The sequence below is a fragment of the Rhipicephalus microplus genome, chromosome 10 (assembly GCF_043290135.1).
Source record: "Rhipicephalus microplus isolate Deutch F79 chromosome 10, USDA_Rmic, whole genome shotgun sequence".
In the NCBI taxonomy this organism is placed as follows: Eukaryota; Metazoa; Arthropoda; class Arachnida; order Ixodida; family Ixodidae; genus Rhipicephalus; species Rhipicephalus microplus.
Window position 1 is genome coordinate 66,346,302 of NC_134709.1, and position 25,657 is coordinate 66,371,958.

A 25,657-nucleotide genomic window follows, 5' to 3' on the forward strand; every position below is an offset into this window, starting at 1 on the left:
TGATATCACACCGATCTGCTGGCGGAATTTCATATCGCCAGAAATGCACCTGCGAAGACCATCTCGATCACTTCTGGTGTAATCTATCGAAATGTAATTTTCCGCTAGGCATTCTGACGGCATCGAAAAGTGCTGCTTTTGCCAGCAAGTGTTTCCAAAGGTGCGGCAAAAGCCTCATCTTGAACTTTCCCTGGACTACGCCGAAGATGATAAAGGTACACGCTTCAATGACACTTTTCTAGAAGTACGCGGAACCTAACTTCTGCTTTGCAGAGATTTTCTTTATTAGAGTGCTTAGAATTAGCTACTGCACTGCAATGTACCGTAAATTAGGTATGAATTGAGACTTGATTTTTTTATTAGGTTGCCTTAAGAAAGTCTAGTTCTATTATTTTCAATATGCTAGCTGTTTGAAATCGACTACAACAGCGCTTCTTGAATTCGTTAGTCTTCTAAAGGGTGCATCTGTGTTATATTAGCATATACAGTACTTTGTTTTTGGCATTGCAGTTTTTTAAGTGATTGCATCCTGCAAGTCTATCCCCTGTTTTTCAACTCGCATTCTAAGATTCCACCACCCCCACCGAGGTGTCGACGCTTATACGTACAGTCAGAAATAACGCTTCAGGGCGCAATATTTCTCAGATTAAGAACACACACTAATGCGACAAGATTTATAAGACACATGTGCAAATTAATAGTGAGACCTAGAAAAGCATAGAAGCATTGGTTTTATGTCGTTTATATTCATTGTAAATTGGAAATCATGACATTAGGTGAAAATGGCTTCAAGTAATTGAAGAACAAACTTGACGCTTGTGGAAAGCGTATACCCCGGTGCTTTCTAAACTTATGAACTCAATCTCCACCAGCGTTGTAAACAGATATATATATATACATTTACAATTCGGCTTCTAAACCTCGGTGGGTCGCAAGCCCGGCGCTGTGCTTCGCGCACTAACGCCAACAAAGACAGGCGACCCTGAGTGCCACCTCAGCGTGGCAGTGCCGCGCCAGCGGGAACCACTACACGAGAACCGTGGGGCGAGGTGGGCTACCCGCTGTTCCCTCCCTCTTAGTCGTGTGAGCATCCGACTCCACTCACACGTTGCCCGTGGCGGACCTGTAGGAGGTGGGGAGGGCATGATTCGAGGTCGCGGCTCCAACTAAGCTGGATTACATGGGCGCGCCACCACCCGTACCGTCCAGGCACCTGCATTATGGAATGGACCGGAAACTTCTCTGCTAGGTGTGCAAGGACCGACTCCTTATCAGCGGCATCCACAAACGCTGGATTACAGAGGGACGCAATCAGCTCCTGCCAAAGCTGCCTAGTCTGTCAGATCCTGTCTCGAGGAATGCGTTGCTAATGCTATCGCTACTGAGTCGTCAGATTACAGGAGCTTACCAGTCTGCCAGCCATTCCGGCATTGTTCTCTTCGCAAGGCGAACTTTGGTGTTAGCCTTCCTTGGGAACACACCTTGGCAGAGTGGACCAGTGTCCACTCGTGTGAACTTCATTTTGTAAGGAACCTCGCCCCCAGACGCTGGGTAACGGAGGCTCACCACCACCTCCGGGGTGGATATATATATATATATATATATATATATATATATATATATATATATATAAGTGCTCAGAGTATAACCAATCACTATACATAGCCTTCATAGATTACGAGAAGGCGTTTGATTCAGTAGAAATATCAGCCGTCATGGAGACACCGCGGAATCAGGGCGTAAATGACGTATATATGAACATTCTGAAAGACATCTACAGGGGATCAACTGCTACCATAGTGCTTCATGAAGAAAGCAACAGAATACCAATCAAGAAGGGTATAAGGCAGGGGGACACAATCTCCCCAATGCTATTTACCGCGTGCTTACCGGAGGTTTTCAGAAGCCTAGAATGGGAACAGTTAGGGATAAGAGTTGATGGAGAATACCTTAGTAACCTGCGCTTCGCCGACGACATTGCATTGCTGAGTAACTCAGGGGACGAATTGCAACTCGTGATTACGGAGTTAGAAAAGGAGAGCAGAAAGGTGGGTCTTAAAATAATCTGCAGAAAACGAAAGTAATGTACAACAACCTCGGAAAGGAGAAGCGCTTCGAGATAGGTAATAGTGCACTTGAAGTTGTAAAAGACTATGTCTCCTTAGGGCAGGTAATAACCGCGGAGCCGTACTTAGCTACGAAGAGAAACCTGGAGACTTAAAAAGAGGGTTTATTTATTTATTTATTTAATAATACTGTCAACCCTCGCTTGAGGTTCATAACAGGGAGGGAGTACAATATGAGTACAAACAGAACACCTAAAAAAAACCGCTAAGCAATAAACACAGCTTCAAGTTCAGCTTAAATTGAGGACGACGCAGCGAGCAATAGAAAGAAAAATGGTAGGTGTAACCTTAAGAGACAAGAAGAGAGCAGAGTGGATTAGGGGACAAGCAGGGGTTAAGGATATCATAGTTGAAATAAAGAAGAGGAATTGGACATGGGCCGGGCATGTAGCGCGTAAACAGAATAACCGCTGGTCATTAAGGGTAACAAACTGGATTCCCAGAGAAGGGAAGCAGGTTAGGGAGAGACAGAAGGTTAGGTGGGCAGATGAGATTAAGAAGTTTGTGGGTATAAATTGGCAGCAGCAAGCACATGACTGGGTTAACTGGCGGAACATGGGAGAGGCCTTTGTCTTGCAGTGGACGTAGTCAGGCTGATGATGATGATTATGATGATGATGATAATATATATATATATATATATATATATATATATATATATATATATATATAAATTGTAATGAATTAATGAATCTGAGTAACGAACGCTCTGCTGGCAACGAAGAAGACGATGATGATCGGTGGCTGCAGTAGTAGCTCGCGCACGCCGCTCGCCATTAGCCAGACCTGCCTCATAAAGGACATTTTGCTAAGCTACGTCTGAAGCTTTCTCGACGTACAACACCTCTATTTTAAGTGGTGGAGGAGCCGGGGTTCCCATCATCCTGGAACTTCGCAATCGGACGCTACCCTCACCGTTCACCATGACTGCTCCTGGCCCTTCTCAAGCTGCCTTACCAACGACAGTCTACTGTACTGGCGCGCCTCGGCAACGCGACCCACCAATTTTTCGCGGCAACGATGAACAAGACGTCGAGGACAGGCTCGTCGAGTACGAAATCGTAAGCGCTTCCAACAAGTGGAACGCCTGTGACCAGCTCACAAACGTGCGCTTTTACCTCGCTGATGTGGCCAGCCTCTGGTTCAAGAACCACGAAGGCGAAATTACCAACTGGTCCGCCTTCAAGACCACCATCTCCGTGGTCTTCGGCCGTCCCGCCATGCGCCGGCTTCGCGCGGAACAGCGTCTCCGTAGTCGAGTCCAGCGCAGGGACGAGACCTTTACGAGTTACAATGAAGATGTCTTGTCCCTTTGCAAGCGAGTCGATGAATCTCTAACCGAACGCGACAAAATCAAGCACATCATCAAAGGAGTTGACGACGACACCTTCCAGATGCTCGTCGCCAGGAATCCACAGACCGTCACCGATGTTGTCCAGCTCTGTCAGGAGTACGACGAGTTGCGTAAGCAGCGTGTCTCGACACGCAGGGCCGCAGAAGATACGGCTGAAGTTTCCGCCCTCGTACACGACGTCGCTGCTGATCACACCGCCTTACTGCCCCAAATCAAACAATTCATTCGTGAGGAAGTTGCGCGTCAGCTTTCTCTTGTGGCCGAAGCATCCGCGCCAGTGACCTCGTTAGACCCACGTCTATGCCAGGTCATTGAGACACAGGTCACGCAAGCACTGCCTCCATCGCCACCTGTCCCTACGCCGCTGACCTACGCTGCCATCGTTGCTAGACCCCCAGCCCCACCTGTCTCTGGCGCATACCGCGGCACCGGGTCCTCCTACCCTACGACGCTGCCTACATACACGGCACCCCGTCCCGTGTCGCCCCCTGCACCTTCTGTCGTTAACCCATGGCGCACCTTGGATAATCGACCCATCTGTTTCGCATGCGGTTTCGTGGGACATATAGCACGCTACTGTCGCCGTCGCAACTTCTAGCCTCCAGACCATGGGAATTCTGCTAATTACCAGGCTGCCAAGAATCCCCAGCGACCATCTTCTCCTCTCACCGACTCATTGTCCCCACGACGCCCCGTCGATTCTCGCCGGTCATTACCACCCCGTCGCCGATCTGTCTCCCCGATGCTTCGGCGCACGAGCCCCGCTCGAGAGGAAAACTGACAGCCGCAGTTCCAGAGGCAAGAACTGCGTCGTCGTCGAACTTTCTAAGACCTCCTCTTTGTCCGACCAATGAAATTGATGTGCTCATAGAAGGTGTTGCTGTACGTGCACTTGTCGACACAGGCGCCGTCGTTTCTGTAATTAGTGAAAAACTGTGTCGCGATTTGAGAAAAGTTACAATGCCGCTTACGAATCTTGCTCTGCGTACAGCCACCTCCCATTTCATCGCGCCGACAGCTCAGTGCACAGCACGCGTTCTTATTCAAGATGTTTGGTACGCCGTCAACTTTGTTGTTCTCCCACGTTCATCTTACGACGTCATACTAGGATGGGATTTCCTTTCTACCCATCAGGCCCTCGTCGACTGCGCTCGTGCTGAACTCACGTTGACGAATTCGTGCCTTGATATCGACCACCACAGTCCCTCGAAAGTGTTTGTCGCAGCTGACGTCCGCATCGCGCCGTTGTCCGCCGTCCTAGTGCCTGTGTTTTTCCCTGCTGCCACTAACTCGACGCTCCTGTTCCAACCAACTATAGCTAGTGTGCAACACCGAACCATCGTCCTCCCGTTTGCCATCATCAACTTTTTCAATGGATGTATTCCGCAAGTCCATCGATTGCAACCTCACGCCTGGGCAGCAGAAACAGCTGATCAAGCTCCTACAGCGTTTTCGAGCCTCGTTTGACCACAATCAGCCTTCCTGGGGTCGAGCGTCATCTGTTGCTCACCGTATAGATACCGGTCAAGAGACGCCATTACGGCGGCGTCCATATCGTGTGTCAACTACCGAACGCCGTGCCATCAATGAACAAGTTGACGACATGCCGACACGTGGCATAATAGAACCATCAAGCAGTCCCTGGGCCTCTCTAGTTGTGTTGGTGAAGAAGAAGGACGGATCCATCAGGTTTTGCGTGGACTACCGGCGTCTCAACCGAATAACGCGCAAGGATGTCTATCCGCTGCCACGCATTGACGATGCCTTGGACTGCCTACAGGGAGCCGAATTTTTCTCTTCTTTAGATCTCCGCTCTGGATACTAGCAGGTACCCATGGCAGAGGCCGATCGGGAAAAAACTGCTTTCATCACGCCCGACGGGCTTTACGAATTCACAGTCATGCCCTTCGGCCTCTGCAACGCGCCAGCTACTTTCGAGCGGATGATGGACTCTATCCTTCAAGGCCTCAAATGGAACGTTTGCCTTTGTTATTTAGATGATATTGTCGTCTTTTCAACTGATTTTGCAACCCATTTAACCCGCCTCGAGAAAGCCCTCGCGTGTATTTCTGCCGCGGGGCTGCAACTGAATCTGAAGAAGTGCAATATCACCGCTTTAAAGCTTACGATCCTTGGCCACGTGGTTTCAAAAGACGGCATTCTTCCTGACCCTGCCAAACTTACAGCAGTTTCAGCGCTTCCCAAACCGGCCACCATGAAAGAGCTCCGAAGCTTCATAGGCCTTTGCTCTTACTTCCGGCGCTTCGTCCACAATTTCGCGACGATCATCGCTCCTTTGACCAAGCTCCTCGCCGGCTCCAGAGACCTTTCAGCCTGGTCTGCCACCTGTGACGACTCTTTCAATGAACTCCGCCGCCTCTTCACGTCGCCGCCTATTCTGCGACACTACGACCCATCGGCACCCACAGAGATTCATTCCGACGCTAGTGGTGTCGGGCTAGGCACTATTCTTGCACAGAAGAAAGACGGCTTCCAAGAGTACGTGGTTGCCTACGCAAGCCGAACTCTCAGCAAAGCCGAAAGCAACTATTCTGTCACTGAAAAGGAATGCCTCACCATTATTTGGGCGATAGAAAAATTTCGACCTTACGTGTACGGGCGCCCTTTTGACGTCGTGACTGACCACCACGCCCTCTGCTGGTTGTCGTCATTGAAGGATCCAAGCGGTCGCCTCGCCCGATGGGCATTACGCCTCCAAGAATATAATATTCGCGTGGTCTATCGCTCCGGCCGGAAACATTCGGACGCAGACGCCCTATCCCGTTCGCCTCTACCCCCTGACCCGGACTGCTGCGGAAGTCTAACCTGTGATGCCACTGCCGTCACCATCGCCGACATGCCATCTGAGCAACGCAAGGACCCTTGGGTTGCTTCGATTCTAGACATCCTGGCTGGGCGGACGGCTTCCCCCCCTTCTCGCACGTTGCGTCGGCAATTGGGGCACTTCGCCACTCGCGACGACGTGCTGTACCGACGCAACTACGCACCCGGTGGACGTCAGTGGCTACTCGTGATTCCACGTCATCTGCGATCCGAAATTTGTTCCACGTTTCATGACGACCCCCAATGTGGCCACGCAGGTTTCCTGAAGACTTATTCTCGCATACGTCTCCGATATTACTGGCGTGGCATGTACCGTTTTATACGACAATACGTTCGGGCCTGCTCGACGTGCCAGAGACGAAAAACTCCCCCTTGTCACGCCAGCGGTACCTTGCTACCCTTACCATGCCCATCCCGACCATTCGACCGCGTCGGCATCGATATCTATGGTCCTCTTCCCAACACTGCTGACGGTAACCGCTGGATCATAGTTGCCGTCGACCATCTCACGTGGTATGCCGAAACTTCACCCCTTCCCTCGTCTACAGCAAAAGACGTTGCGACTTTCGTTCTTCACAACATCGTATTACGTCATGGAGCACCTCGGGAGTTACTGAGCGATCGTGGTCGCGTATTCTTGTCAGACGTCATCACAGCATTGCTGCGTGAGTGCCACGTCATTCACCGCACTACAAGCGCCTATCATCCCCAGACCAATGGAATGAAAGAGCGCTTCAACCGCACCCTTGGTGACATGCTGTCTATGTATATCTCGTCAGACCACTCCAATTGGGACCGAGTGCTCCCGTTTATCACGTTCGCTTATAATACCGCCATTCAAAGCACTACTGGGTTCTCTCCTTTTTTCCTCCTTTACGGATGCGAACCTTCTTGCACTATGGTCACCATTCTTTCGTACAAACCTGACTCCTCAGAGTCCACGACTTTGTCTCAAGCCGCTACATACGCTGAGGAATGCCGCCAACTGGCAAGATCATTCACAACACAAGACCAAGGACGCCAAAAGCACCACCATGACGCATCAAATAACACTACTTCCTACGATCCAGGTTCACTCGTCTGGCTGCATGTTCCTTCTGCTACACCTGGCCTTGCTACCAAGTTGGTCCCCAAGTATCACGGCCCATATCGTGTGCTACAAAAAACGTCACCGGTAAATTACCTCATAGAGCCACTGGAATCATCTTCTGACTAACGTCGTCGTGGCCAGGAAATTGTCCACGTCTCGAGACTTAAGCCCTGCTACGACCCTCCCGTGTTTACTTGTCCATAGGTCGCCAGGATGGCTCCTTATTTCGCGGGGAGTAATTGTAATGAATTAATGAATCTGAGTAACGAACGCTCTGCTGGCAACGAAGAAGACGATGATGATCGGTGGCTGCAGTAGTAGCTCGCGCACGCCGCTCGCTATTAGCCAGACCTGCCTGATAAAGGACATTTTGCTAAGCTACGTCTGAACCTTTCTCGACGTACAACACCTCTATTTTAATATATATATATATATATATATATATATATATATATATATATATATATATATATTAATTATGGAACTTTTTTCATGTGGCCCACTCAGCATCGAGTCACGCACTTCAGGAATAACGAAGTTTTCATGTGTTCATTCATCTGACCACCAACACCAAACTTCATCTGATGCCACCGCGTGAAGTGAATGATATGAGATAGTCTTTTCTTGTGTAAACAGTTGCATGTGAAGGAAAGCTGTCTTGTCCGCAAGCCTTGTGTGTGGCCACGTTCACTTACACCTCCGAGCAGTAATAAAAAAAACCCTCGCGGTGAACACTCGATGCTGAGATGCCTCTGTTTAACTTGAATTGTGCAAAAGACTGGGTTCTTGTGGCGAATGAAGCAGCACTATACTTGAAGCTTAGCTTTCTGGAGTCAGCCGACGTGGCAATATTTTTTCTCACTGGCTACCGGGACTAAGTAACGCCGGAATTCGTGCCTTGCTAGTGAAGTATCGAATGTCTTCGATTTTTACTCTTTCTTTTGTTCACCTAGCACACAGATTCAGTTTTTTCGCTTGCCTGTGTCGGCCTGAAATGAAGGTGTCGGTTCAACATCTATAAATGCTAGGCTTTCATGTGCCAATCAAGATATCATTTTGAGGTTCGCTGAAGTGGCCGTATTGAGATTGTGACCACTTGGGGTTCTCCGATGCACACATACATTTGGGTTCACAGGTGTTCTTTTTATAATTCACCTCCATCGAAGTACGGCCGCCATGGTCGCTAATCTATCTTGCGTCCTCAAGAATAGAAGCATGACACCACACGTGCTATGATGCCACGATGGGTTGCTTGATCTCTGTCCCCGTGCATAGATACCACAGACGAGGTGTACAAAAAAATGACGCAGCTACCACTCACTGTGCTTTTGATTTTTTCTTACCGGAGATGTTTTGCAGCGTGGTACCGTCACAGTGCTGTCTTATCAATGGGGGAATGTCAGCAAGCATTACCATTAGCCAAAAACCTAGCATGCAAGCAAAAAAGGAGGACGAGGTAGTTGCCATATCACAGCACAACACTGTCCCTTCGATATCATGTGTATAGACGCAGTCCACTTTGCAGGGCTTCTCTCCAGTTTGTAGTGCTTTTTATGTGACAGTAGCCTTCGGACCAGGTTATTTTTCTAAACCACAGTGCAGTATTACTGACGCAATGGCTCTTCGAGCTGTTCGTTCCGAAATGAAGCACGGCAGTGGAGCACGCGCGTGCTCTCAGAGTGGCCGGTCAGCTGGGTGCAAGCAGCTGAGCTGTGCTGCGACTCTCCGCCAGGTGCTCTTTTTCGGCGCGCCACCTATCCAGCACTGCTCTCCCATACCCACCTGGATCTGCGAGTCACACAGATGCTCCCGCGAAGATATTCTCCAAAGAGCTTAGACAAAGAGCTTAGACAAAGAGCTTAGAGAACTGAACGCTGGGCGAGTTGGTACTTCATAACTACAAAACTGCGCAAAAAAAGCGAGAAAAAAACAAAGAAGGCACGCACACGCGCAGACTAGCAACTGAAAGTTTACTGAATGATACACATATATAACTAGCAAGAAAAATTATGACATGAAAGATCAGAGGTTGGCAGTAAGATAATCTATCTCTAGTTGGTGTAAAGTCACCGAAGGCCTCGCAACATACGTTTCGCAATACTTGTGTATATAAAAAAAGCGATTCAGCAACTTCTCTCACTGTCCTATCTCTAGGCACCCTTGTTTCGCGAAGTAATGGGTAACGCTTCCAAACCCTGCAATGTAGGCACAGCTTCGACGAAGGGTGAGTCTTATCATTTAAAACGCGCGCGCGCGCGTGTGCACACACACACACACACACACACACACACACACACACACACACACACACACACACACACACACACACACACACACACACACACTCACACACACACACACTCACCAAACAGAGAAGAATGGGAAGTGATCTTAGGTATGACAGACAAGCACGGCGTAGTACTGAATAGTGCAGGTGTGATAATAAAGGCAGCATCGCATACCGAACGTTTCAAGAAAAGTTCTACAAAGTTATGTTCATAGACATTTTGAGTGACTTATAGTTTTTAAGTGGCATAAGATTGGTGTTCAATAGGTGTGAGAAATGTATAGTTTGCTAGAACCTCAAGAAGTTGTTTCATCACCCATTAATTCGATGTGCTTCGATACGCTTCGGAAGCACATCACCCAGTGCTTATGGTGATGGCCTTCAGACCCAAAAGTTTCGACCTCGATTGCAGCCACGGTGGTCTACTGTCGATGGTCGCGAAATGCTGCTGGGCTCATGTACTATCAGTGCGCCGATGAAATCAAGGTAGTCGAAGTTATCCGAAGAGCTAAACCATGTCACATCTTGTAGCCTTAATCTCCTTCGGATTCCAACGAATCATCAAAGAACTCCAAGGAAGGTCCCCAACAGCACACAAAAACGCACTTTTTATTACCGTTTTGATAGGAGGGATTTGGTCAAAGAAAAAATTGTATATATATATATATATATATATATATATATATATATATATATATATATATATATATATATATATATATATATATATATATATATATATATATTCAGGTGGACGTATTTCAACTTATTCGTAATGAAGCAATGCATCCTATCCTATCCTATCGATGAAAATTTCTATAGTGCTCTTTATTGTTTACTGAATGGAGTTCGTGCGTACTTTGTGCCATTGGCCACAGTGCAGGCACAAAAACCAGGAGTTCATATATAACAATTCAAAGCTGCGACCCGAAGCAAGGGTTTTGTCTTTATTACAATGCACTGAGTATCAGTGAAAAAATAGACAGGGCAGCAATTACCTCACTGATGGAAAAATGAACAGACGCAGTAGGACTGCGAAAGAAATATTTCATGCATGAAAGACGTAGAAATCAGCAACATAATTACATAGAAGATACTCGGCTTAACACCGTAAACAACATCACTTCCTGCCTACTCCACGTTGCAGCGGCAAACCAATATTTGGGCCACGTGGAGCAACGGCGGGTACGACGCGGCCGACGGTCTGTCAGGCGGTTATCTATGGATGTCCGTCAGCGTGCGTCCTTCGGTTTCGGGGATGAGAGCAATGGCAGTGACCGCCACCACTGCGACCACCACGCTGAGCGTGAGCAGTGTTCCCCTGTTCTCGAAAGCGGCGAGCACGTCCTCGTCGAAGTGGATCATCACGAAGGTCAGGGACCACCGCGACGCCCACACGAACGAGGAGCCGACGTATCGCCGCCGCAGAGGGACCAGCTCGCCGGTGAGCAGTACGGGGATGTGGCACAAGCCCACCGAGTAAGCCAGCACGAACACGCCCACCGAAAGCAAGACCGTCCAGCTGGCATTGGTGGAGTCCTTGTCTACAGCCCAGTCTCTGTCCAGAAATCAGTATGCATAGTGGTCATTTTTTAATAGAACTGTTGCTTTTTTTGCTTATAATAGAGAATAAAGGAAGTGTGGATGAATCTCGCTGCAGCTGCGTTGTAATTGAATGTGAATTGTTTAACTTCTCCTGCTCAACTGAAAAATCTTTAGTGTTTCTCGATTTAATCAATAATTTCTTGTGAGATGAAAACATTCCCACATTAAAGAATGCAGCCTGTTTAATCTGTTCGACAGTACGTACGGGTAATAAGATAAATGGAAGAGATATGCACATTTAAAAACATCGGACAAAGGTATGCCGCTTTTCAGCCTGCTATTTCGGGAGCCAAGTAAGCAATTTTTTCCTTACTGTAGAGGGCTAACGTCTGCGAAGCACTTTATTTTAATTTTAATAACAGAATATTTCCCAGTACTGAATGCACGCATAAGTATATATATATATATATATATATATATATATATATATATATATATATATATATATATATATATATATTTAATTTTTTGCAAAACTCGAAGGAAACCAGCCACTCAAGAAACATTTCGCTGAAATCAACATATTGATGAGAAGCCCCTCTGAATGTCCTTTTTCGGACAAACACTTGCACAGTATTACGCCTACTCTACAAAAACTGAGAGAAGCGTTACCTAGGTCCCGGTGGCAGAAGCGTCATTCCGGATTAGGAAGAAAGAGGGAAGGGTAAAATGGAAGCGGACGAAGTGTTACTCTAACCTATCTGCCAGCAGTTACTTCTGTAGGCTACAAATTTTAAATTAAATGAACAAACAAACTTGTGCACCTTACGAACCTACGAAAGTAGTTCAGAATTTTGTTTACCACAACGAATTAATGGAAGAGAATGCGCAAAAGTGCCATTGTGCCGGAAACTTGGCACAATTGATTTTGTATGAAACAACATGGCTTGACTTATGCGCGAAAACATGATGCGAGAACAGTACTGCGTTCTTATACAGCACGAAAACGACTAAATGGCTCCTAAATATTGGTTTCACCAACAAAATTACTTATTTTTGTATAGATGGCTCCTGCCTAGACCCCCCCTCTCTTTAATGACTCGGGCTTGTCTATATGCATTTACGTTCTTATCAGCCTATCACTATCTGATAAGCAGTGTGAGCTCCGTTGATTAGAGAACCTCAGGCATTGAAAAGCTCAACAACATTTTCAACGTTTTCACTAAAGGACCGAATGATGGCGTTGTTAAAGAAAAAATCTCTACCATAAAATATGATGGGTCGTCTCCTTATGCACGGGCTTATAATAAACTGTTAAAAATTTACACCCTCAATGATGTCACGTTGTTCTATAGGTTTTACAACACCTTTATCTCTACAAATTCACTACGAACGATGTGGGGCTCAAGCTACATGTATTATGAGCATCAGTGTCAATAATTTTTAATGCTTCGGATAAACAGACATGCATACCTCAATAAGACATGATCTTTCAGCAGGGATGGCCAAGAAGATAGTTATTGGCATATGTTTCACCATTGTCGGAATTGCTAGTTACAATGAAAACTCCTAAAACAAGGAAATTATTATCACTGCTGCCTACAAACTGATCGTATGATTTCTTTGTGAACCAAGGGCCTTTTAACCGTTTCTGTTCTTCTAGACGCCTACGCCAGGATGCTCGATTGATCTTCTCGTTGATTTGGTCTATACTAAACCTGGTATATTTCTCCGGGGGGGGGGGGGATGATGGCTGAACCATGAGCACAACTAACAGCTAATGGCACAAATAACATGACAAACCTGTCGTCTACGTCATTAAAACCCTTTGCGAAAGTCCCTGTCAATCGTATAGGGGCATAACATGCTCCATTGGCTCCATTGTACGCGGGTATGTCGCACAGCTGACTCTCACTCAACATCTATTCACGTGAGTGAAAATAGGCATCAAAACATTATTTTAGGGGGTCCAACATATCATACGTAAGAGATCGCTCTGCTGCTGTAACTCTGCACTTGTTGATTTGTACGCATGTGCTTCTGCCATTCAAGATATAGTTCGGCACTACTCACCCCGCCAAGAAAAACTCCGAAGAACGCTATTTGTACTTGCACTTTGTTTCGAAAAGGGGAAGTGTGTGCTGCAACTGGAGTGTTTGCATTGCGTCAAAGAAAAAAACAACTATTCCGTAGGGGGCAGACTCTAGACGGTATGCCTGGTAAGCCCATGATATATATGCACGCAACAACAGAAAGTAAGCAATTGTGGTAATCGTCTTGGTAATACCTAACCGAAAGCGGGGTTAAGCGGCTACAGCCGCAGACTGTTTCGCATAGCAATGATTCTCACAATGCGTGAAATATACAGTTATTTCTCACACTGACAAGGTTCTTCAAAATTTTCGTTTGTAGGCATGCCGTCAAATTGTCAAATTACGCTGAAGAAGCTACGGGAACAGGTTATACGAAGTCCGTGTTATTTAATAGGAGAACGCTTACATGAAGCCAAGATGATCCAGTGGTCGCAGTTTGAACATAACAGCTGCGACCAGTAAGGCCGACAGACCAAGCAGTCCACGTCGGCTGGCTTTTTTTGTTGCGTTAATGGCTAAAGTGGTGCATCCTATGTGCAAGATGATTAGGAACATAGCGAAGGCCTGTGGGGGCACGTCTGCCACTGCGCCGGCCATCACCTGCACAGCTCGAAGCAGGCAAAGCTGAGCGCAGGAGATGTTCTGAAGAAGGTAGAGTAGCAGACAAGCCGTGAAATTCCTGCGATTGTTTCAAAAAGAGCCATACAGAAAACAAGTGCAATTACAACAGAAATCCATTAAAGTAAATTCATTGTCAGATTATTTTTTCGCTCAGCGAGGCCATGACGCACTCTCTGGTGCCCTGCTGGAGTCAGCCCCATGTGCACGAAAGATTTTTCTTCCAGGTCATTTCTGTAAATTATATTACGATAAACCTCATTCGTTCATTTCAAGGCAGTGTCGATCATTTCTATCCTTGTAATGACCTGTATAGTAGCTCCCCTTACCTGTATTGAACGCAGAATACCATGAGCGTTACGACGCCTCATGATATGGATGGAGGGACGTAAGGCCGCGTCCGTGGAGCGCTCCGAATTACAAAAAATCGTGGGAATGAAACTCAGACATGCAATGGATGTTGCATAAAAAGAAGGCAGTTAAAACAGCGTATAGCATACACTAATGTTTCCTTAAAATGTTGAGTAATTGTTATACTTAGCTATAACCTTACCGACACTACGAATCAGTCAAAGGTCAGGTAAAAGCTGTCACTGTAGGTGTCATGTGATTACACACATTAAGTAATTAAGGGAGGCCTCTACTAGGGACAAGTTCAATAAGTAATGGATCAAGCCCTCTTACAGACAGATAGTGTTAGAGGCCGCGCAAGGCGTAGTCTTCAAAGTATTTTCACCTGGCTTCCTTCGGCCATCGGCTGGCATCTGCGGATCTCTGCTGGTCCGAGGCGCCCTCGACTTTGCGCTGTCGGAAGTCAGCGGGCGGGTCGATGCCGTACAGTCGCAACACGGCCGTGTCAGCGTCCAAAGAGCGGTCCCGTGCAAGCAGCCAGCGCGGGTTTTCGACAATGTAGCGCTGCATCGCCAGAATGGGGACGGCCGTGAGGGCGCAACCGCCCGCCTGCACTTCCCAGGGAAATCCGGACAGCGAGTAAGCCGTCAGAAGCCCGGCGCTCATGGCTACCTGCAGGTATACCGACGTTAAATTCACGAGTGGCCAATAACACGCGGCGAAAGATCTCTCTTGGAAGAAAATGCCGAAAGTCGTGGCCACTTCGAGGTGCCTCACTGGCCACACGATCACCAGCTGATACAGGAGATGCAAAGTACAATTTCCGATCTGTGCGAGTACATTCCAATGCTAGAGAAGTTGCATTTGGAAATGAAACACCTGCGTCAGAACCTGTGTGTAAGTGAGGCATGATCCGAAATGACGCGAGTAAGCGATTGCATTACTTAAAAGGTACATGTCGTGTTCATACTAATTATTTTCATACTGCACACAACGTACTGTGTCAATGTGCACAGTGTTTGCTATAACTTTCCATGCTTCTATAAATTCACATATCAACAGTTTGGTACTGCGAGATGTTTTGGTTCTATTAAAAGGACGAAGAGTGGCACCTGGGGCATGGTCACATAGAAAAAAGAGAGACCTAAAAAGTGGGGAGCCTTAAGCTTCGCGTTCAAAAGTTGAACACGACAGTGATACTCTATTCCGAGTGCGCACTTCAAACACTTGGTATATGAAATATTTTCAAGCTGCCTGTGCACGCACTACGTGACCATAAGGTTGCAGTAGCGTGTGTGTTTTTATTAATGGGTGACTGACTTTAAACTATGAAGTTGTTATATTAATTCCATGTACTGACCCCCAATAGCAAAGTAAGCTTGTACCACGAGTTATTGCGCAATGTTTCATGGTGTATATATACAGGACACGCGTGTTAGTAAAGTATGAAAGTTATTTCCACTGCATTTTCATGCAGATAAAGATATTTTAACTGTACCCAGGAGCAGAGACATGGCTGTGTGATAGCACACCCGCTTGTCACGCAAACGACCGCGGTTTGACCCCACTCAGTACCAGAATTTTTCATTTCATTTTATTTGCATCTTTCTCAACTTTTCGTCACGCAAAGAAGCTTGTTTATTTTTTTTTTGGTCACGCAACGACGATGATTTCTCGCTCACAGCCAACGACACCAATACGGACTCCGTAATTTCGGCTGAACGAGCTATTTAACGCTATCGTGTAAAAATGTTTAGCATAAATAAACATTAAATTAGAAGCTGCCCCACGACACTACCACTGGAAGGGTTTCAGAGCAATTCCCTGTTCAACTATAGCTCTTCGAGCTCTCAGGAGGCTGCCGGGGGGGGGCGAGTTCCTTTTAAAACGACCCAGCCGTGTATTGGTGTGATCCAGCGTTGTCAGCCTGAAAGTAACATTTTCTTAGTAAAAGTAGTGTATGACATGTCCATTGCAGATTGTGCACTGTGATTCGATCAGACGTGCCCCAAGTGCATCACTTGGAATCTAGTGGTATATGAAGGTACTGGGCTCTGGGTGTACTGGCTAGTGTTCGGGTGCTCAAACAGCAGAGCGGAGCAGGACGAAGAAGAGTGGCGGAAAAGCGCGGCTTCCAATATTAGCTCCGATAGCTCACCGCAATGGCCCATGCACTGCTGGTGATAATCGTGGAGTTGTCACCGAGCTGTTAGCGAGGTGCGCGACCCAGCCATAGTTGACAATGGAGAACAGTGGTGGTAGGTGGTTTTCATGCCAGGCTAACTGGGAACTCAACCACACAAATTTGATTTGCTATTCTTGTTATGAACATTCGGAAACCTATATAGGGTACGTAGTCTAGATCAAAGTACGACCAGGTATTATGACTGTCGAGATGTGCGGCATCGGATCGAGCTGGGGTCTAAGCCCCTGAGGGAGAACGAGTCGCGGAGCGAGCTTAAACCGGACGGCATAAAGTAGTTCAACGTACCTCCGGAAGACCTCCAAAAGTCGTTCTCTTGGCTGGAGGCGCGACGTCGGCAACGTAGAGACAAACGCAGTTGGTGACAACGCCCACAAAGAGACCGCAAGCAACCCGGCCGACTAGTATCACGCTCACGCTGTTTCCTACGGCCAAGCACATCCACGAACTGATGAGGCCGGCGGAAGACAGCAACATGATTGTTCTGTGGCCGACTAGATGCATTAGAAAGCCTGAAACGTGCATCACGAACGAAGAAATGGTGTATTACTTAACCACACTAAAGAACAACGCAGTGCATGTTATTTAGTTTTTAACACATGTGCGTGAAGTACCGTACCATAGTTATGCAGAAATACTTCTTCTAACTTATGATTTACAACGCGTTAAAAGTATAGCCATCATAAAACGATTTCGAGCAGCTTCTGCTTCGTATTACGAAGAGAGCGTCTTTAAGGACATAAAAAAGCAGAGCAGCAAAATGCATATCACTCGAATATTTTAGTACTTCAATAAAATGTAGGTTGATTTGGAAGCGAAACGTGAAATGGCAGCTGAAGCTCGCCGTCCTGGCTCAGCTGATTTCCTCAAACAAAAACATGCACTGCATACCATAGAAGTAAATAAAAAGCTCACGTAATTTCTCGGCTGCGTTGCTTGCTCACCTGAGAACAGAGAGCCCACAGTGGCACCCAGGAAGAGGCTGTCGGCGATCCACCTGTTCTCAGGTGGAATCCGTGGCAGGTCGTACCAGGGTTGGCGCTCAATGGATTCCATGGCGGCCGAGGCGAACCCGAGTGCGGTTCCAGCAGCCAAGGTACCGGAGCATGCGACCAGCATCGCGTAAAAGTGGTGACCAAAGGGCAGCGCGCTGTCCGGGTCCGTGACCGGCGTCGCACCCTTGGCCGGCGGCCGCATGCGCCGCAGCGCCTCCATCGCCGCATTGAATGGCGGGGATTGCGGCTCATTTGGCGAGCTGAACTGGGCGGGTGCTGTCGTGGTATGCCGCGAGGACGTCGACTCGTGGCTATGCCTCGACGAGCTACGAGTAGGACAGTATAGTGATAGAGCCACAGCGTTATACAAGTGTGGGATGGTCACGAACGCCTCCATGCGTCTCCTCACATTACCCTAACCCAACCTAACTTCATGGCACATCTAATGCTCGAACTTTCTTCTTGTTCTCTTGTGGTGAAGTTCCATGGCACCACCTAAGTTCGGAGACCGTGCTCAGTGCATCGCTATACGGGCCACGTGTTGTGCATCTAATAAAATGCTTTTATATGGTGGATCCCATGGGCACCTTTAGGCTACATGACCCAGTGTGTTGCGGGGCAGTATTAAATGCGAATGCGAAGCATTCCTTAACGAACTTCAGCGACTTAGCGCGTATCTATCTATCTATCTATCTATCTATCTAATATATATATATATATATATATATATATATATATATATATATATATATATATATATATATATATATATATAAATATGAAAGTAGATGCGCTTTCACATAACAACTGTTTATTGTGCCAACGTTTCGACAGGAACCCTGTCTTTTTCAAGGCATGCTTATTCAAGGCATGCTTTTTCAAGGCATGCTCTTTTTCAAGGCATGATTATGCCTTGAAAAAGACAGGGTTCCTGTCGAAACGTTGGCACAATAAACAGTTGTTATGTGAAAGCGCATCTACTTTCATATTTATAACCTTGCGGCAACCGAAGTTATTCTTCTGTATATATATATATATATATATATATATATATATATATATATATATATATATATATATATATATATATATATATATATATATATATATATGTGTATATATATATATATACATATATATTTATAGATATATATATATATATATGAATATATATATATATATATATATATATTTCTATCTATCTATAATCTAGCCGCCTACAACTTTTAGCTTTCCTGGCCGTTTCAATAACGGTATCGATATCAAACTTGGTACGGCATAACATGACTGCATGAGAACATATTTGACTAGTCATAACATGAAAAGCATGATACGGATGTCATGATTCACATTCCATGATACCGCAGCTCTTACAGTGATTTCGTTCACATGGCATGTTACCAAACTGGTATGGCATGACATGATTGCATGGCGAACACAAGGAACAGACCCTAACCTGAAAATCATAACATGCATGTCATGTAACAACATGACTACACGCCAAGCTCATGATGCGCTCGCGGGCGTTTCGCTAGCCTCACATTTACCAAATTTGGTATTACAGTACGCGCATAGATTAGGAAGGTATGTGACTGGTGCAAACATGATAATCATGAGATGCGTGTCATTTAACAACATTACTACATGCCACGCTCGTGATGCGCTGGCAGCCGTTTCGATAGCTTCACTTATACCGAATTCGATATTACGTGACGCGAATGGACAACATAGGTAAATGACACATAGAAACATGATAATCATGACATGCGTGTCATGTAACAACATGAATACCTACAACACTCATGATGCGCTCGCGGCTATTTCGCTAGCTTTACATATGGCAAATTTGGTATTACGTGACGTCGATGGATAACGAAGGTATGCGACTGGTTCAAGCATGATAATCAAAAGATGCGCGTCATGTGAGAACATGACTGCATGCCACAGTCAAGGCGCCGATACATTTCGACGAGACGGGTTGCGCGTGCTCATCGGCGTTCATTTCGTCGGGTGACGCCGGCGTTTCCACGCCAGGCACCAGTCCTGCCATGAACTCGCAGGCGCGCGCCGCGCCGCGTTGCTTTGACGCATGCGCGTTCAGCGCGTCCGGCGTCCCTCCGTCACGAAACGTGGGAGACACAGAGTTTTCTGGGCAGCGCATCAGTGCGAAACGAAGCATGTCTCATTTCGCGCCGTTTGCTGTCGGTCGCACCTTGCATCAGCCTATAGAGTGCTCGCGTTTGGCTAAGGTAGCGTCGCTGTGCCCAGCGATCGCGCACGTCGACGCTACATTGGAGTATATTGGGTCCTTCGTGATGTGCTCGTGGCCGTTTTGCTAGATCCACATAAACCAAATTTTGTGTTACGTGACGTCAATGGATGACGAAAGTATATGACTGGTGCAAGCTTGATAATCCTGACACGCGTGTCGTGTAAGAACACACCACGCTCATAGCATGCTTGCGGACGTTTCACTTCTTCCACATATACTAAATGTGGTACCAAGTGGCGTGAAGAGATGACGAAGGTAAACGACACATCCAGACATGATAATCGTTACGTGGAAGCCATGTACACCCCGCCGCGGTGGTCTAGTGGCTAAGGTACTCGGCTGCTGACCCGCAGGTCGCGGGTTCGTATCCCGGCCGGCTGCGGCGGCTGCATTTCCGATGGAGGCGGAAATGTTGTAGGCCCGTGTGCTCAGATTTGGGTGCACGTCAAAGAACCCCAGGTGGTCAAAATTTCCGGAGCCCTCCACTACGGCGTCTCTCATAATCATATGGTGGTTTTGGGACGTTAAACCCCACAAATCAATCAATCAATGGAAGCCTTGTAGGGCATCATTTACCTCCACCTCGAAACGTTGGGCTGATTTTAAAGTGGCCCATCAATCTTTTTTATTCGTGCTTCGCATATCAACGATTCGCACTTTACGTGGGATCTGCCAATTTTGTTCAACCAATGCGAACAGAGACAAACCAGTCCTGCCGGCAAAAATCAGTTGGCCGCAAGATTCTATTGATTTCAGGAGTGCAAATACACCTTCGAAATAGACGGTGGCGGAAACAGTAACTGTCATAAAAATTACCCATGCTCTCGCATCATCTTAGATAGAATGCCCCTCGCACAGGTCCTCCGGGTCTTCCGTGCATTAAACAGAGCCTAAAAGTTAATCGTCGAACATCTGAGAACATTGGGGGTTAGTTCTGCGAAACAAAATTACACGCGTGCGCCATTGACTCTGCGTTTTAATGGCGAACGTGCCTACTTCCCACAGAAGTAAGCGCAAAGTCTTTCGGTATGGCCCATTCGTGGAGAAGTGCTTGTCAGAATGTTGCATTCAAAAGCAAAATGTCAAATTTGGTTAAAGGAGTGGAAAATGCTGGGCAAGGGTTAACCCTAATAGCTCCTCATATTGGCTACAATGGCTGTCTTACCGCTTATTCTGCAGTTAAGGCACCGCCACTTGAACGCACCTCGGGAACAAAACTAGTCCTCTGTTTTAAGGTAAATATAGAAGTTACTACCTGCTCGATCTCCTTCTGGACGCCAGGGCAGCAGCGGTTAGAGACAACGTTCTTGCCTTTCGTTCTTCTTCTTCTTCTTCTTAGTCTCTTTTGTCGCAGGGCAAGCTTGCTTGCTTGACCCGTGTGATTCAGCTGTTACCGAGTTTGGGAGATTTGCTCTGAACCGGTGGTTAATATAGGCATAATGTTTAGAATTGAGACGAAGAAAAAAAAGCCTAATCGATCAAGGTGGAAGTATAGAATTTTTTAAGATGATTGTTTTATGTACCATTATACGAGGCTTAGAACAACGCAGCGGCACATGCAATCACCTAACAACAACAAAAAAAGGCTGACCTGCAATAGTTGGAACGAAAATAAATTACCATGGAATCCTCTCTATGTCGCCGAAGAAATCACCTATGAGTAAGCAAATGTTCATTTTTTTCGGAGGGGGGGGGGTGCCAGAGAAGAAGCTACAAAGAAATAATATTTTCTGAGTTAATAGTTATTCCAAAGTGTCTCAATAGAATGTCAAGATATTTTTTTTTCACTGCTAGAGAAAGGACAAGTTAGTGAAACGTGATCATTAGTTTTCTTTGTTCTTGACAGTTAAAGCATAGTGGAGACGGCACCGCACCAGCCCTGTGTAAATCAAAATGCATGTGTGTTTCTCTTTAACTTATTTTACTTCTCAATCTCTAAGATGCGAATCTAACATAGTGTGGACGTTTTCGCTTATTTTCAAACATACGCATGAACCTCCCTTCCTCTATCTTCTGTCGCTGCCTTCGTGATTGAGGTTCCTCAAGATATATCTGTACCAGCTGGCGCTTTGTTTCGTCTTTCTTGGAGTATTGCTATAGAACTTACAGAAAACGGTCATTTATCAAAGCCCCAGGTATTATGCGGATAGCGACTGAACAATATATGCAGATAAGCAATCCGGCCTCTTATTGGATGCGAAGCAGCCTATAGTCAGAGCTTTTCCCTTGCACGTCGTCATAGCCACGCTAGTACTTGTAGAACCCACTAGGTGGTTCTGTTGTAGAGCGCTCACTCCATTCTGGAGCCCCAGGTATTATGCGGATAGCGACTGAACAATATATGCAGGTAAGCAGTCCGGCCTCTTATTAGATGCGAAGCAGCCTATAGTCAGAGCTTTTCCCTTGCACGTCGTCATAGCCACGCTAGTACTTGTAGAACCCACTAGATGGTTCTGTTGTAGAGCGCCCGCTCCATTCCGGAGCCCCAGGTATTATGCGGATAGCGACTGTACAATATATGCAGGTAAGCGATCCGGCCTCTTATTAGATGCGAAGCAGCCTATGGTCAGAGCTTTTCCCTTGCACGTCGTCATATCCGCGCTAGTACTTGTAGAACCCACAAGATGGTTCTGTTGTAGAGCGCTCGCTCCATTCCGGAGCCCCAGGTATTATGCAGATAGGGACTGAACAAGATATAGAGGTAAGCAAAATGGCCTTTTATTAGATGCGAAGCAGCCTATGGTCAGAGCTTTTCCCTTGCACGTCGTCATAGCCACGCTAGTACTTGTAGAACCCACTAGATGGTTCTGTTGTAGAGCGCTCGCTCCATTCCGGAGCCCCAGGTATTATGCGGATAGCGACTGAACAATATTACAGGTAAGCGATCCGGCCTCTTATTAGATGCGAAGCAGCCTATGGTCAGAGCTTTTCCCTAACACGTCGTCATAGCCGCGCTTGTACTTGTAGAACCCACAAGATGGTTCTGTTGTAGAGCGCTCGCTCCATTCCGGAGCCCCAGGTATTATGCGGATAGGGACTGAACAATATATAGAGGTAAGCAAAATGGCCTCTTATTAGATGCGAAGCAGCCTATGGTCAGAGCTTTTCCCTTGCACGTCGTCATAGCCACGCTAGTACTTGTAGAACCCACTAGATGGTTCTGTTGTAGAGAGCTCGCTCCATTCCGGAGCCCCAGGTATTATGCGGATAGCGACTGAACAATATTACAGGTAAGCGATCCGGCCTCTTATTAGATGCGAAGCAGCCTATGGTCAGAGCTTTTCCCTTACACGTCGTCATAGCCGCGCTAGTACTTGTAGAACCCACAAGATGGTTCTGTTGTAGAGCGCTCGCTTCATTCCGGAGCCCCAGGTATTATGCGGATAGGGACTGAACAATATATAGAGGTAAGCAAAATGGCCTCTTATTAGATGCAAAGCAGCCTATGGTCAGAGCTTTTCCCTTGCACGTCGTCATAGCCACGCTAGTACTTGTAGAACCCACTAGATGGTTCTGTTGTAGAGCGCTCGCTCCATTCCGGCGCGTGCTCTGGTGTCAGGGGAGACCGCTATAGCGACACTGCGCTCCTTTGTATAATTAAAGCGCTTACTCCTCCTAGATAGGTCTGCGGTAGAACGTTTGCTTAACTCCTGCAAGTGATCTGGTATGAGTGGAGATCGCTAGAGGCGCTGAGCCGCTCTGTATAATAAAAGCGTTTACTCCTCTTCCTCTCTCACACACAGCGTAATAGTATGAATGATGACATAAGCATAAGTGTGGTGGAGGCGAGCGCTCGGAAAGCGGCTGTGCACGCAAATGATCAAAGTCTACAGTGACGAATAACGAACACCTCTTTACAAAACTTCAAGTCGACCCATGGCTGCTCCCACGCTCGTCTGAGAGATGTGTGCGACTTTTATAAAAGATATTTTGTAGCGTTCGCCACAGCCGAGCCAAAGTGGCTTCGCGTGCACGTACAAGAACCGTGCTGTGCATGCACCACAGTGCGTGCCTCGCCAGTCTGTGCATTCCGGAGGAGTGACGTCATAGCTTCTGTAGACGCACTTTGACCATACCCAGTGGCTCATACACCTCGAGCCGCACTGCCCTCTTTGGCCACTACTGCCGCGGCAGGATTAAAAAAAACTTGCTGGAGTGAAGCACCTGCAATGCTTTGACAGCAAGTGTGAAGCCAGGTTTTGCCCTCCAAAGATTTCGAAAACATGCTCTGTTCTGGCAGTGTGCACTTAGAGATCAAGGGATTTTGATTTGTTAGTGTAACGATTAGTTAATTATGAATTGAAGGACAGTTATTCCCTACAATGCAAAAGAGACGAGTATTGGTGACTTCATTTTAAATAAAATCTGCTTAGAAATAGAGGCTTACTAAGAAAAACGAGTAACACGAAGATGCCTTTTCAGCACTTTGCGACCCGAAAAAGTTACATTAAACTCGTTTGGCCTGCGAGCAAAGTGCTCTGTTTCATTCGCCGAATGCTGGCAGTTTATCACACCCCCTGTAACTGCAGCCGCCATTTTTTGATGGATACGGTTTCACCCCTGTGCAGTGCTCTCCGCTCCAGCAATTTTTGAAAACTTCTTTGGACGCTACGTACATACAGCGGGGCATTTTTTCCTATGGTATAGCCATGTAGACAGAGAGCGAAGAAGCTCAATGTTGAACTAGTTGCTGGGCAATTAATGGTTGAGCATAAGAAGAACAAACAAGAGAAGGCTAAGCGTGCTGCGCCACCCGCCACGGTGGTCTTGTGGCTAAGGTACTCGGCTGTGGACCCGCAGGTGGCGGGATTTTCGATGGAGGTGAAAGGCTTGAGGCCCGTGAGCTTACATTTCGGTGCACGTTAAAGAACCTTAGGGGGTCTAAATTTCCGGAACCTTCTACTATGGCGTCTCTCATAATTATATGGTGGTTTCGGGATGTTAAACCCCGAAAATCATCAATAAATGTGGTGTGGAGACACCGGAGCAAAAGAAGTAACGTCTAGCAAATCGGTGTCGCCAGGAGGCCGATTGACTGATTATGCGGTCAAGTTTAGCGAAAGTGCCAGTGGGACTCGAATCTTCCCAATTGACCTCGTAAACAACCCGTTTGGATGCGTGTACGACGATGTGTGAAAGACTTCACGCCTGTAATTATTAGCATGCGTGAAACGGTGATTTTAGCGCGGCTCCCTTAGCTCACACTACGTATATATTCGCATAGGCCAGCAAAGCCCTTGCTAGCCATATGGAAGCTTTTTGCTTGCAGATAGCGGAAAAAATTGGGCCTTCATGGGTACTCATTTCAGCTACGCGTATAGTGAGGAGATGGAATGGGAGGGAAAATCCTTTATCGATGACGAATAAATTTTGTGATTTTGTGTATATTAGGTCATTGTTATCAAACATGCGGTTATATTTCTAGCACTACATGTAGTTTAAGAAGCATGAATATTTCGTCATGCCAATTCGGAAGGATAACTTTGACTAAACAGAGATATCTAAAAAGTACATAAGCATGTTACAATATTTTGAAAAGAGAATAGGCAAACAAAAAAAAAGATGGGGTAATGTGAGTATCTTTGAACCGATGGTTACAACATGGCCAAGATCTACGCATGAGTCGACACTTTACCATGGTCAACAGTAAACTGAGGATCGACTGGTAGTTGAACATACCATAAGTTATGTTTATCGATAGGTGTAAAATATTGATTTTTTGTTTATTGTATACAGTTCCCATATCACTTTACTGTGATAAGCCGATTGACAGAGCAACTATCTCAATAAACAAAAAAGAAACGTTGCTCACGCGGAAGTACATCATATGTTCGAGATCTTTAAGAAACAACACCAGAACTGCATATAAAGACTGAAAA

At 46.5% G+C, this 25,657-nt stretch overlaps 1 protein-coding gene across 1 annotated transcript; it reads right to left on the reverse strand.

Moving 5' to 3' along the window:
• Positions 1–10,916: 10,916 nt before the first annotated feature.
• Positions 10,917–17,726, reverse strand: LOC142774292 (facilitated trehalose transporter Tret1-like). The gene is made up of 5 exons (XM_075874688.1): positions 17,456–17,726; positions 16,800–17,023; positions 14,694–14,980; positions 13,746–14,018; positions 10,917–11,259 (listed from the first exon to the last, which is right to left on the reverse strand). Exons 1-5 carry the CDS (start codon positions 17,724–17,726, stop codon positions 10,917–10,919), a joined length of 1,398 nt encoding a protein of 465 aa, XP_075730803.1.
• Between the last annotated feature and the right edge of the window lie 7,931 nt (positions 17,727–25,657).